The sequence below is a fragment of the Chlamydotis macqueenii genome, chromosome 20 (assembly GCF_036417535.1).
Source record: "Chlamydotis macqueenii isolate bChlMac1 chromosome 20, bChlMac1.mat, whole genome shotgun sequence".
Taxonomy (NCBI): domain Eukaryota; kingdom Metazoa; phylum Chordata; class Aves; order Otidiformes; family Otididae; genus Chlamydotis; species Chlamydotis macqueenii.
The window spans coordinates 10,519,885-10,532,669 of record NC_141575.1 but is presented as its reverse complement, the minus strand read 5'-3'; the positions used below and the strand labels follow the sequence as shown (position 1 = coordinate 10,532,669).

General features: G+C 54.4%; 1 protein-coding gene across 1 annotated transcript; it reads left to right on the top strand.

Moving 5' to 3' along the window:
• The first annotated feature begins 502 nt into the window (after positions 1-502).
• Positions 503-10,622, top strand: LOC147598266 (uncharacterized). The gene is made up of 5 exons (XM_086763928.1): positions 503-654; positions 2,899-3,021; positions 4,569-4,695; positions 5,355-5,933; positions 9,437-10,622. Exons 1-4 carry the CDS (start codon positions 600-602, stop codon positions 5,467-5,469), a joined length of 420 nt encoding a protein of 139 aa, XP_086620054.1. The 5' UTR covers positions 503-599; the 3' UTR covers positions 5,470-5,933; positions 9,437-10,622.
• Positions 10,623-12,785: the final 2,163 nt, after the last annotated feature.

The following is a 12,785-nucleotide window of genomic DNA, read 5'->3' as shown; positions in this document are numbered from 1 at the left end:
TCAGCGCTATGGTTGCTCCAGACTTTGCTATTCATGACCACCCTCTGCGTTCACCACTCTTTCCCAGGTCCTCTCTTCTCTTCTCCTTGCACTGGGGCACCTGGCACTTATTGCTGTCGTCTTCAGCTCTGTTCTCTTCTCTGCTGTGGTCTCCTCTCCATCTGATCCCACCAGACCGGGCCCTGTGAATGGCAGGGATCGTTCCCATCTAGGTGAGGGCAGGTGCCCTAACGCTTTCCCGCAGCCGAGTTCCTGCGGGAAGCTGACGCCCCGTGCTTGCTTGGCCAGGGCAGCGGGGGACGTTCAGCCAGGCCGACCAGACTCCAGATACCGAGGTCAGTCCAGCCTGAAGGACAACTTCACAGAAAGCAACTAAACCATCTGGGAGGGTGGATTTTGGCCCGCTGGACCTGCAAGGGGAGTTTGAGAAAGACAGAGCCGACCAACCGGATGCAGTGAAACCGGCTTCCTTTTCTCGCAAAACAACTGCACGAGGGGCAAAGGTGCCTCACCTGGGCTTGTAGACGGCTGCGCTGAGACGGGGCCGCGTTGCCTCTGCTCCGGGTCAGCAGAGCCTGTGCTCCAGAGAGAGGAAAAGCATGGGTGTCCGAGCACAGCTTCTGCACCCGCCTGCGTCCAAGGCGCCAGCCCAAAGTGAGTACCGGTGTCCTCCTCTCCTCCTTCTCTGCCCGTGTCACTTCTACGGCGAGGATGTGAGAAAAACAACTCCCGTAACCAGCCACCCCGCTTGAGCCAGACTAAAACCCTGCTGCTCTTGTGCCGTTGTCATGGGAAGGAAAGTCCAGAACTCAACAGACAATTATTATTATTTGTGGGTTTTAACATTAATCTTTCCCCTCAGACTAGCATCGCTTTGCTGGGCCAAAGCTGCGTTGGTCGGTCGGGGTTAACAATTAAAGAGTGGTGAAATGTTTATAAAATCCTCGCGGTGAGTCATTAGCAATCTGATAGAAAGCAACCTGATGATTAAGAGTGCAGGTTTTTCACGTTACCACTTTTTCAACCACATTTGTAGGTAGAAGCAATTAAAAACGCTCAGAAGAAATGTGGCTGAGAGCATCTGTTCATTGTCTTTTACGAACTGTTGCCTCGTGTGAGGCTGTGGAAGGTGCTGACGGATTCTGCAGTACCTCTCTTTCTTTTTAACTCTGAAAATCCATTTTCCTGTCTGCTGGGAAGGCTCAGATCTGCTCTCTTCTGGCTCCCTTGGGGGTTGTATTTCCACTTTCCCCTCTGCTTCCAGGTCTGTTTGACTTCTTCTGAGCTTCGGAAGGAGACACTGCATGTGAAAGGGGAACGCGGGAGAGATGTGTCTGCAGGAGTTTATTCCCCTGAACTGCACGTGAAGCCTCATTCGAGATGTCACAGTCGTTAGTGGCTTGTGAACGAAGCTTGGGTCGCAACAACAAAACATCTGGCCCAGTAGGTCATGGCCGGATTTGTTACCTACCCATGACCTACTGCCCGTGAGCACCACGCTCTGTGTTTGATCTCTAATGAACGATCACATAATTAGAGGGCTTTTTACAAGCAGAAGAGCGGCCAAAGGGCAGAGAAGGGAGTCTGTTTTCCACTTCGCCTGGCCTGGCAGGACAGCGTTCATGGGCTTAGGCTGAGGACAAGCGTGTATGAGCTAATGACGTGCTGCTTGGGGCATCTGAAGACGCCAGACCCTAGGAGCTCAGGTCCACTTTTATCGTGTCTACGTGGAGGACCTCCCACTTGCAGATGCTTGTGGCCTGACTGCTACCTGTGGGGATTGCTGCATCTTCTGGACTCCACGGGACGTTGGACCATGACCCTGTGGCCTGTTTTAAGAGCTGCTTGGCCTGGTTTTTCAGTTTGGCCTGCATGGGGGAGGTTTGATGCTTCCAGTCCTTGTTAGCGAGAAGAATCCCTGCAGGGTTTGCACCCCGTACGAGGGGAATGTGGATCACTTCTCAGTGAAGCTCAGAAGTTCCTTCTAAAAAGCCAATGATTGATTGCAACAAGTCAAGCACGCGGTTTGGGTCAAGCTTGATTTACTGGAACAAAGCAATTATTGCTGCCTTTCTGAGACGCAGGCTGGAGATGGTGTGGGTTCTGGGTCAACGGTGAGCCTCAGGAAGGGTGGATTTTCTGGTTTGGTAGTCAGTTACGCCACCTCCCACGTGGAAGAACGGGGAGATGGGTGCTTCCAAGCCTGAAGGAAGGCGATCTTTGGTGTTGCAGTGTGTCCTTGGGGCTGCGATGAATGTAAATAATAACTGGAACCTACCACCTCCATTTTAAAAATCTCTTTAGCAGTAAAGAGGCGCAGATTGTCACATAACAAAGCCCTGAGTAGCAGAATGACAGGCCCGTTCCTCGGTGCCTTTGCTCCAATGGTACACAGCCCAAAAGAATGGGAATGCTGGTGGAGGAGCTTTGTGACACCTGCAAGACACAAAGAGCTCAGTGACCGCTCAGGTGTTTGGGGTTGTCCTCCCAGCCCGACCAGCCGGACTCAGAGCCTTGGACAAAGGAGCTTGGCCTCTTTTCCACCCTGGTTTCACAGAGGAGTTGCAAACCTGCACGTGCTGCTTCCACAGCTTCAGAATGAGATTTTGTCAGTGCGTTGTGCTAGGTCTCCACTCCCCTTGCTGCTGCTTAAACCGTGAGCTGGAGGAGTTGTCCTCTGCAGAGGTTTCCACCCCACCAAAGCTGGGGCAGGCTGCTTTGTACCCCAGAGCCTGCTTTTCATTTCCTTCTGCTCTCCAGAGCCTGCCTGAGGTCCAGGCTCTCTCCTGTCACCTCAGGTCCTTCTCCCCTCTCACTTCAGGCTTGGGGAACTTTTTTCCATGCCACTTCTTTCACACAGCCTTCATCCATACTTGACCTAATTGTCATTTTTTGTAGAGTTGTCTGAAAACCTCAGGAGAAAGGGAGAGAGATGGTGCATGGAGCATTGTTGGCTCTTAATCAAAACCATTTGCAGAACAACGGACAACTCAAGAAAGAGATCAAGGCCGTGGTCTGCAGGTAAGGTCTGGTTCAGCACTCGGGTGCCTACGTTACGCGACAGACTTGTACGCGTGTTTTATTGGCGTTTCTGTCTCATGCTGATGGCTATCAGAGTGTGCAACAGCCTCCTGAGTATTTGCTCCCAGCTCTCAGGAGTCCCCAGGGAGTTTGCTAACTGCTGCTCGATTCTATACGGAGAGTATTTGCAGAAGTGGAAGCGGAGGACCCACGCGGGTTCTTCCCTTCACACCAAACCCCTCCAGTACACCCCCAAAGCTGTACCCTTGGGCTGAGTTTATGCACCAGCGTGGAACTGGGGGACAGAGGGGAAACACCGCAGCCTGATGGGGTCCTGCCCTGCCCCAAATTGGGCTTTCGGCACTCTAAAATCAGCCTTGCCAGTTCCTTTCTTGAATCATTTCTCACAACTTGCAGCTTGTGACCGGTGACTGAGCTGTTTGGAAGCCAGCTGCCGTGTCAGGAGCTGTTGGCTCTGGCCATAACTTATAGGTTGTTTGTTTTTCTACCTTAGGTAGTGTTAAGGATGAATTGGTGAAATTTTTAACAAAAATATTGTGTGTTAAAGTTCAGGTAACTTTTTTAAAACTCAAGAGGATTTTCAGACCTGGGCCATGTTTACTGGAGCACTGAGGGTGGGAAAAGGGCCGACGCGGGGCAGAGGCAGTTTGCAACCTGCTGGGATTTTACAAATGGCACTGGTCAATCGAGCTGTGATGTTCACCAACAAGATTTTAAAAAATGATTTTGTATTCCTAAGATGGAGCACCTAATGCAAAACTGGGAGTAAGTTGCAATGAGTTATCCTGTTGCTCTTACTCCAGTAATTTCTCTCTTTAATTTTGTGCAAAAAGCTCCTCTACCCTGCAACAAAGGAGTCACGTTGTCATTACTCATTAAAAATTGCACATGTATAAAATCTCAGTGTTGTCTTTAGACTAAAATCCCCGCTATGTGTGAGTTGTACCATACATCAAACCCATCTCCCGCAGCCTGGCAACTGTCTCTGTTGCTATAGCAACGGCTCCACTATCCTTTCATGGAGAACCTCAAGTATTCCCATTTTCGTGGCTGCTCGAACACCTCCCATCCTTGCTTGTTTCATTCACTTGCTCACTCCCATCCCTGAGATCTCCTCCCAATTTAGAGAGTTACTCAGCACTTCTGGACTCGTAAATGAAAGAACATTCGTTAGCTGAAGGAAAGCCACACGGTACTTTGAGGTGCACGTTGATAATGTCATTAAGTTTATTTAATATGCAGATACACTGACCAATTAGCATCCCCTAAGGTGCATTAAACTTGTGCTTCATAGAAAACTGTTGAATTCTGGGCTTCTGCGCTCTTGTCTGCGGTTATACACCAAAGGGCAGAAGTTCCTGAGAAACATCTAACCTCAGGTGGTCAACCAACAGGTAACGTAACCGGAGTTAGCCGAGAGCAGCTTCCTCGCGGTAGGTCTGCTGGGACATTGCGTGTTACGTGGCCGTCACGCCTGTCCCCAAGGAATTGCCCTGACCCGTGTGCTGAACCCTGCTCCCTCACAGAGAGCAAGCCCAGCAGTCCCAGCGTCTATGGAGGAGCGGTGGAGGTGATGATCAGGAGCATCGCTGTGTTTGCCCCTCACCTGGGCTCCTCTTCTGCACTGGATTGGCACAGCTCCGTTAGGCAAAGGTCGGTCGTTCAATCTGCGTTCTTGCTTTCTGGGTAATCCTGATGGCCAAATAATTACCAAGGGCTTACTGCTTCGCTGGAATAACAGGAATTTTGTGTAAGATGCTCTTAGAAACACAAGGTCAATACTGATAAATCTTGATTTTAAATGATGAAAAAAGGGCTTTTTTTTTTTTAAATTTTATTTTATTTATACAAGTGTCTAAACAAGAGTAGGCTATGCTTTTATCCTGATAGAGTTGCATTGTGTCCTGGGGCTCTCCATGGGGGAAGGAAGGGAGAGGCCGAGGGGATCTGGTGTCACAACCAGGTCCCAGTTGAGCAGGACCCTACGCTGCTAAGCAGAAAGAGGTGGAGGGGCTGGGAGAGGAGCTGTGGAGTGGGAAAGACTGGGAGTTGTGGCGTCAGGGTTTTCCTGCACAGCAGGTACCCCCCAGAGCTTTACCACCGGGGAAACAGCGGCTGAAGAGGTAAGTAAGGAGTAATAACGAGGAGAGCAAAACAAGAGTGTGAGAAAAGATTTCTCAGCTGCGAAACACTCGCTAACACTCCAATCAGCATCGGCTCAGCGCAGCCCGAAATCCTGAGCCGCGGGGAAGAGACAGCTCGGAGATTCCCCAGCCACCGGCTGAGGGTTTTAATTTATTCCTCGCAGCCAGACAGTGCTCCCGTCACCGGCTTGCGGGCACGGCAGCCGAGTCTCCCCCGCCGCCGCCGATCGAAGGGACGCTGCCGGAGCGGGGCCGCTCCGGCGATGGAAGTGTAGGGAGCTGATGGCTGCGGAGTAATGCGGACAAAGCGGGAGCGAGGGGGAGACAAAAGGGATGGAGTCCCGGGAGATGTGATCCACCCCGTTAAAGGAACCGGCTGTAGCCGCTGCAGCTGTGTTTATGCTGCTTCACGCGATAGGCACCAGCCTCTCATCCCCCCGGGAGATTTTTACAGCGTTAATTCACTCTGCACAGAGCCCAGCCTGCAAGGCTCCTCGCCGGCAGCGACCTTGCCATCCCCAGAGCCCTCCCGCAGGAGCTGTGCCCCTCCGGCTCACCTCCCGTCGCTCCCCACCAAATGTCACCCGGACCCAATGAAGCAGACCCCGAAGTGCCCCGAATGGACCCCAGGATTCTCATTTTCCTTCTCTACGTGATGATCCTTCACGAGCTGGTGAGCGGCTGGATGGAGTACCAGAAGCAGATAGCCAAGCCCAAGAAGCAGGCAGGTCCAGTTTGGTCTTCTAGGTGAGTTAACCGGGTTGTGTTTCCAAAAGGTGGATAGCTCAGGTGTGTTTTGATGGGGAAAATCGCCTTTTGTGTACGTGCATCGGTCCTTACAGACGTGTGCGTGTGTGTATCGTCTGTCGTGTATTGGTGCCCAGAGCTGGGATTAAGGTCCGTTAATCTTTTGAGCCTGTATTGCCTGAACATATTGTGCATTTGAGACGCTCACAGATAAATATGCCCGTGATTTGGGGTTTTTTTTTTGTGGAAATGTGCCGTAACTCAGCATATTTCCTGTGACTCAGGTTCCCGAACACCACACCTGGGAGAGAAAAATGTGGGTAGCACACGGAGCTACGCTTCACGCGTGATATTCATCAATGAGGCACAAGCCTCTAGGGACTCGTCACAATCGGGGTGTTTCGTGTTCAATCACGAGTGCGCGTGTCGCTATCTCGCCGTCTCCTCCCACCCTCTGGGCTCTGCCCGCTACGCCAAGCCCATCCTTGTTTTCTGCCCAACAACAATAACAAGCTGGAGAAATAAGGGCGTAGAAGAAAAATGCTGCATGCCCTTAGAATTCAGATCTGTTTCTGCAAATGTCGTTCATGTCTTGTTCGCTTGTCGTAATGTTTGGGGTAATCGTGGTCTTGATATGATTGGGGGTCTTACAATGAAAAATGTCTTCACAGCTATGCATGGGCTGCGTGATGAGAGACCCGCGCCCCGGCACCCAAAATTCACCTCCTGCCAGGTCTCAGGCAATGGCCCGCCAACGCCTTGTAGCTTTGGACCGAAAAAGATGCCGTGACCCAGTTTGGTCTAGGTCTGACAGCTGCAGCAGGAGGGAACCGAGCTTGCAGCTCGCTCCTTATCCTAATCCGCTGACGCGCAGCAATCCCCCCCGCGATTACGGCCACACGTACAGATCCCAAAGCCGAGGCCACCGAGAGAGAGCAAGGATGCACCCACGGCTTGCAGAAAACCCGTAGTCGGCAGATACCGGTCCCTTGGTCTGCAGTCCAGGGAAAATTCGCTGGCTGAATTTCCAGACCAGCAAACCTGAACCGCACCTTGCGCTCTCTGGTTGCACAAGTGAAATGATTTGCGCTGGGAACGCAGCCATAGGTGGAGACGGCTCCAGCGCAGAAATGGCTTTGAAGGCAATGGGGCTGGCTGGGTTATAACTGAGGTCGGAGGCAGATTTCCTCACTGTCTTCAAGGAAGAGCACAGGGAGGCGTCGGAAAATAACTTGCGCTGAGGTCTGAGGTGCCCCAGTGCTAGTGAAAGGATGCAATGCAGAAAACCTAATGGAATAATTTTATTTTCTAGAGGCCACCAAACAACTTGCATCAGGATAACGTCGTAGGACTGTGGTTTTTAAAGAGAGCATCAGGGAATTGGGTACCTCACAAAACCAAAAATCTCTGGGGGCTGGCATCTAACCCAGCCCCATTTGGGGAGCGGGACCAAGCCGGATGATCTGTGCAGGGCCCGCACCCCGGGGGCATCCCAGCCCCCTCCATCTGAGCTGCACGCGCAGCCCACCCTGCCCACTGTCACCGCAGGCTTTGCCCAGCCTGGCCCAGTGCCGGCTCCTGCCGCTCCTCTGGCCGACGCCGGGAAAGCAGGGCCACCGGATCTGTGTGTGCCACACGGGTCGTTCACAGATTGCACCATAAACGGGTGAAGCTCTGTGGCCTGGAGAACCAGAAAATCAGAGGGTGGACTGGGATCCTCTTAGTGGAATGAGGATTGTCCTGCGTGGACACCCTGATTCTGGTGTCACCTGGGCTCCTGCACCCCTCCCGCAATGATGCTGCAGCCTTCCTGCATGGTGAGCCCTCGAGGCCAGGATTCCCAGTGCTCAGGGAGCACAGCTGGAGCCAGATGTTCATCCTTCAGCACAGGCTTGGGCTCAGAAAATGCTCAGAAAGGGTTGCGACGTCTGTAGCCTGGTTCTCCAAAGAGTTCAAGCCACAGCTCAGCAGCGCAAGAAAGGTTCCTTGTGCCTTGCGTGGGGTCAGGAGCACTACAGCACAGACAACTCAAAAGTGAGGTTCACTCCAGTTGGTTTTGTTTTTTTAGTGCTGGACCAGGTACCATCTGTCCTCAGCAGCCTGGCCCGAGAATTACCTGTCCTCTCGCAGCTGGTACGGCGCCAGCATGAGAGCGCAAAGCGAGCCGCAATATCGGCTTTGATTTAATCGATGGAAAGCGGCTGCACGCCCACACCTGCGCCAGATGGGACGTACGGATCTGGGGCAGGCAGCGAGCTCAGCCCCGGCGTCAGCAGCGCTGGAGCCTCAGCACTGCCGGGAGGAACGAGAGCGAGGGGCTGGTGCCATCTGAGATCCCAGGATTGTTGACTTTTAGGGAGGATTCGCAGCCGTCGCCAAGGAAGTCACCCAACCTTCCTCGAAGAGCGCCAGCCCGGGGCAGCAGCAAGGCTGGCCACCGCGGCAGAGACGGACGTGAGGCCACCTCGCCTCCCAGCACGGCCTGGAAGTGGGCCAGTGAAGCTTCATCTCCTGCCGCAGGGCCTGAGCTGCCACCTCCCCAGCCTTCTTGTTAAAAGTAATTAACCTGAAAACCAATTAGGAAATTAAGTTACAAAGCAGCAAGCTAATTAGGACGTGAGGGAACAGTCTCTTGTCCGTACCCTCGGCGCAGGCAGGGATTTCAGGGCTCTCCCTCCTTTTGTGGATGTTGAGTAGTAACAGGCTCTGCTGGAAAGCAGCTTTTTCTCACTTTCACAGCTTTTCCCCAGCTCTGGCTTCCTCCGCTCCTGCCGTGGCTGGCGGCTCCCCCACCCCCTGCCTCCATTCATCAGCCGCTTCTGGCCTCCCACGTCTCTGCCATGCCCCGGCCTCTCCTCGCTGTCCCCTCTGCCGCTTACGGGCACGGGGGGAAATGGTGTCTGGGTGATTTTTATGGACAGAGCCCCAGGTGAACACAGCCCCGCTGCTCCCGCAGCCAGGCCGGCTCTGCCAGCCCGTCCCGGGTGCCTGGGCACACGGGGTGGTTGATCATGGGGTAGTTGGTTCGTGGCGTGGCTGGTTCCTGCCCTGGATAACCCCCCGAGAGAACATGGACCAGTAACAAGGGTGGCAAAAGGCCAAAGAAGTGTCAGTGCCACCTTGTTGGGTTTAGTGGTTTTAAGGAAAGCTGCTCATTTGAAGTGGAAGTTCTGGAGAACCAAAGGGTTTGGCTTCAGTGACCCACGTGGCTGGGGGGGATGGTCTTCGGGGCTCTGGCAGGCATTTTGTGGGGTTCTGGGCTCACATTTGTGCACTTGTAGCCCAGCAGCTGGGAAAGGCAGGGTCACCATCTCCACTCCAGCTGCACAGGAGAGGCTGGGACCTGGGTCTCTGCAGTCCAGGTGCCCTGAGCATCAGGGGCTGCAGCAGGATCCTGCAGAGACCAGAATTCCCTGTCCTTTTAGGAGCCTCCACTAGATGCAGGAGACGTGGCCCGGCTCTGACCCACACCAGTAACGATATCTCACTTTGTTCCTCACCAGCCAGACCACCAGAACAAACCACTCCAGCTTCTCCAGGCCGCTGGTCCACTCGGTGCGCAGGGAGAGGTACCGGGACTGGAGGAAAGCGGGGCGGATCATCCGGAAAGCCTGAGGGTGCATCTGTCAGGGAGTGTGGGGAGAGGTTACTGAGCCAGAGGCAGCCATCGCTCACGAGCTCTGCACCGACCTACCGCCTCACAGCTGCAGCTGGGATGAGAGCATCTTCCAGGCACCGTGATATGCAAACCACAGCTTTCCTCTCTTCGCTGAGCCTGCCGTCACCCAGAAGGAATGAGCCCCTTCCTGCTGGGAACCCAGCCCTGCATGGTGAGGAGCTGGGATGGAGACCCCTCAGCCAGCAGCGGGATTGCCGGAGGTGGGACGAGCCTTTTGCCACCCAACGCAGCAAAGGGACTTTTCTTCCTTCTTCCCAAAGGCGTGACTAGGTGGGGAGTGTATTTCTTGGGGCAAGAACGGAATTTGCTCCTGCACAGGCAACCCTCCAGCCGGTTTCAGGCTCCTCTCCTCCTGCTCAAGGGCCACGCGGCCGGTACGCAGCATTTCCCAAAGTCACTGGGAAAGCTTTGGTGTCCAGTTTGTCACCATTCCCAGGAGAACTGGCCTGCAGTGGGGCACCCAGAAGCCACCACGCTTTGGAAATGCTGCCTACCCATTATGGGAAGCGCTGGGAGCCTGTGATCTTTCTTCTGCTTTTCATCACTTTAACAAATGATGGCGGTGGAAGGGGAAAGCGCGCTGCAGGGGTGACTCAGAGTCCTGCCACCCAATGCGATTGATTGCAATGACCTTGTAATTAGCGTTCCTTGGAGCGCTCCTGGCAGCCCAGCCAAAGGAAGAGCGCCTTTCTAACGAGCAGATAGATGGGGCAGGAATACAATATTGCTCTTTTATCACAGTCTGTGGTTTAGGCGTAAAATTAGATTTTAGAGGCAAAAGTCAGTTGTTGCTTCCTGCAGCCCCCCGTAGCCGCCGTGCGCGGGATGGGAGTCGCTGCGCGCCGCGGGGTTCTGACACTGAGCTCTGCCAGCGGCTGTCCGTGGCAGAGCTGCCTGCCTTATTTGCCGAACACGTTTGGCTCAGCCGCAGCCTGTTTTTCCCATCGCCAAGCATTTATAAACCTGACTCACCTCGCGGGCGCATTCCCCAGAGGCAGACGGGGAAGGGAGTCGGGATGGACGACACATTCATTATCCGGGAGCAGCCACCAGACACGTTTGCGCGTTTCTCTGCCGCACCGCTGTTTGCTGTCGCTGCTGCTGCTTGGCGCTGCATTTGCTCAGTCACCCGGCCCAAGGCAGAGCTCTGCGCCCCGGCTGGAAAGAGGGGCGTGCCAAGGGGCAGAGATTCGTCTCCTCCGAAGTTAAAGGTGAAAAGAAACCTGGCTGAGCCGTGCTCTGGAAGGGCCCAGTCCTCTGTCCCAGCCAGGCTGGACAAGTAACTCCGTGTAGAACTGTGCTGCTAGGGGAGATGGAGGTCATGCCTTCTGTTCGGATATTTTTTAAAAAGAAGTGAGGAGTAGAATTAATGCTTTCTGCACATTTCAAAGCTTAAACTCTCTGTAAAGCTGTGCCTCAGCTCTGCGACACTGTGGCTGTTTCCCAAGGTGCCCGCATTCACAAACAGAGCGACAAATGGAGAAGGTGCCGGGAGGGAAAATATTCCGAAACGTGTCTGGGAGGCGAGCGGCTCAGCTTTCCTAGCGTTGAGCCTGCCCTGGTCCCACAGGGACGTGCAGTGGGATGTTCTCCCTGCTCGTCTGCTGGAGTGTGTGTGAACGGGCTGGGAGCACTGGCTGTGCAAAAAGCGATCAAATTAATTACCGAAGGGGTGCAGGATGGGACTGGCCTTGCTGCGCGAGCCGAGCTCCCAGCCCCACCGGGGACAGATGGGCCTGAGCGGGGCAGGCAGATCTGAGCACGGACAGGTGGGTGTCCCAACGGCTGCACCCATGAGGGATGGCGGAGGGACAGGGAGGCCTTGCTCTGCTGATCACATGCTGGATTTCCCCCGTAAATGTTGTCGTGTTTACTCCCAATAAACTCTTTTACCTGTACGGAGTTCAGATTGTCTCCGTTCTCATTCAGGCCTCGCGTGTCTCTCTGCTGGTTCTGGCTTCCCCGGCCTGGCAGCCAGCAGAGGCGGGGGCTGGAGGCCACCCCAGAGGGACAGCTGGTGCTGTCAGGGGTGACCAGTATGGCTAAAAGCGTCTTTCACTGGATTTATAGCACAAATGGTTGTTCCCTCGTCCTTTATGGAACACATGACTGCAACCCAGAACCTGGTTTTGGATGGTTGTAGGCTTTGCTTGGTTTCATTGCAAATATTCAAGGTGCTCTGCAGGTCTCCTGGAGAAGGTCCTGCCCAAGAAGCGTGCCACATGGTGGGGGCCGGTGATGGCGGAGAGCTCGGGATCCACCAGTCTCCAGTGGTGTGGACCCCCAGAGACCTGAGGGAGCCATGCAACCCAAGGGCCTGAGCCCAGTATGCCACGGGGGCCCCTCCAAGTTGGTGTTTGCACAATCAGCTGGGTTGACAGAAGGCCCACGCTAGCAGCAATGCAGTCAAGGGCGGCCAGCTTGCATCTGTCTGCTGAGGTACCTTGAGTTCCCCGGGGCTCTGGGTCTGATTCTGTGCTCGCACCCCCTGTTCCCCCATGGCACCCTTGGAGCATTCACCCCCCCGCACAGGGGAGCGGGTGACGCCCCAGCAAGGAAGGGCTGCGCCGCCACATCGCGATACACGAGAAATTATGCCGAACGGGAACTCCCTAAGAGACACCCCACGTGCTGTAGCCAGCAACGCCTCCAACAGAAAACCACTCGGTTCAGCGGCCGTGCTCTTTATTGTTAAAAAAAAAAAAAAAAAAAAAGGACCCCCCCCCCCCTTTCCAAAAAAAAAGCCATGAATGCAGCACTTACTGTCACCCCTGCTGCGGCCTCTCGCCCCAGGCCACGATGAGCAGCGCTTCTTCCCGAGCATCCGCACGGTGTGACGGAAGGAAGTCACCTCGTGTGGCTTCAGATGTGTCAGATGAAGTCCCGGGGTGGGAGGCTGCGCGGGCTGTCGGCGCTGCTCTAAATAGACTCTGTGGGCTGTAGATCGTACGCTAAACCATACTTTTCTTAGGAACTTCCCTTTTGGCTTGAAATGGTTCGGAGAAGTTTCCAACCCTTCCACGGCGAGCCAGCGAAAGCCCTGATGGCCCTGGGGCTGTCTGCTAGCAGGAGCGCTCAGGGAGGTTTTAAACATTGAGTTTTGACCATCCATGGAGTAACCTTCCCGCAGACACTGGTCCCATCCAGTCCCAAAGAGTTCACTGGGATGGAGC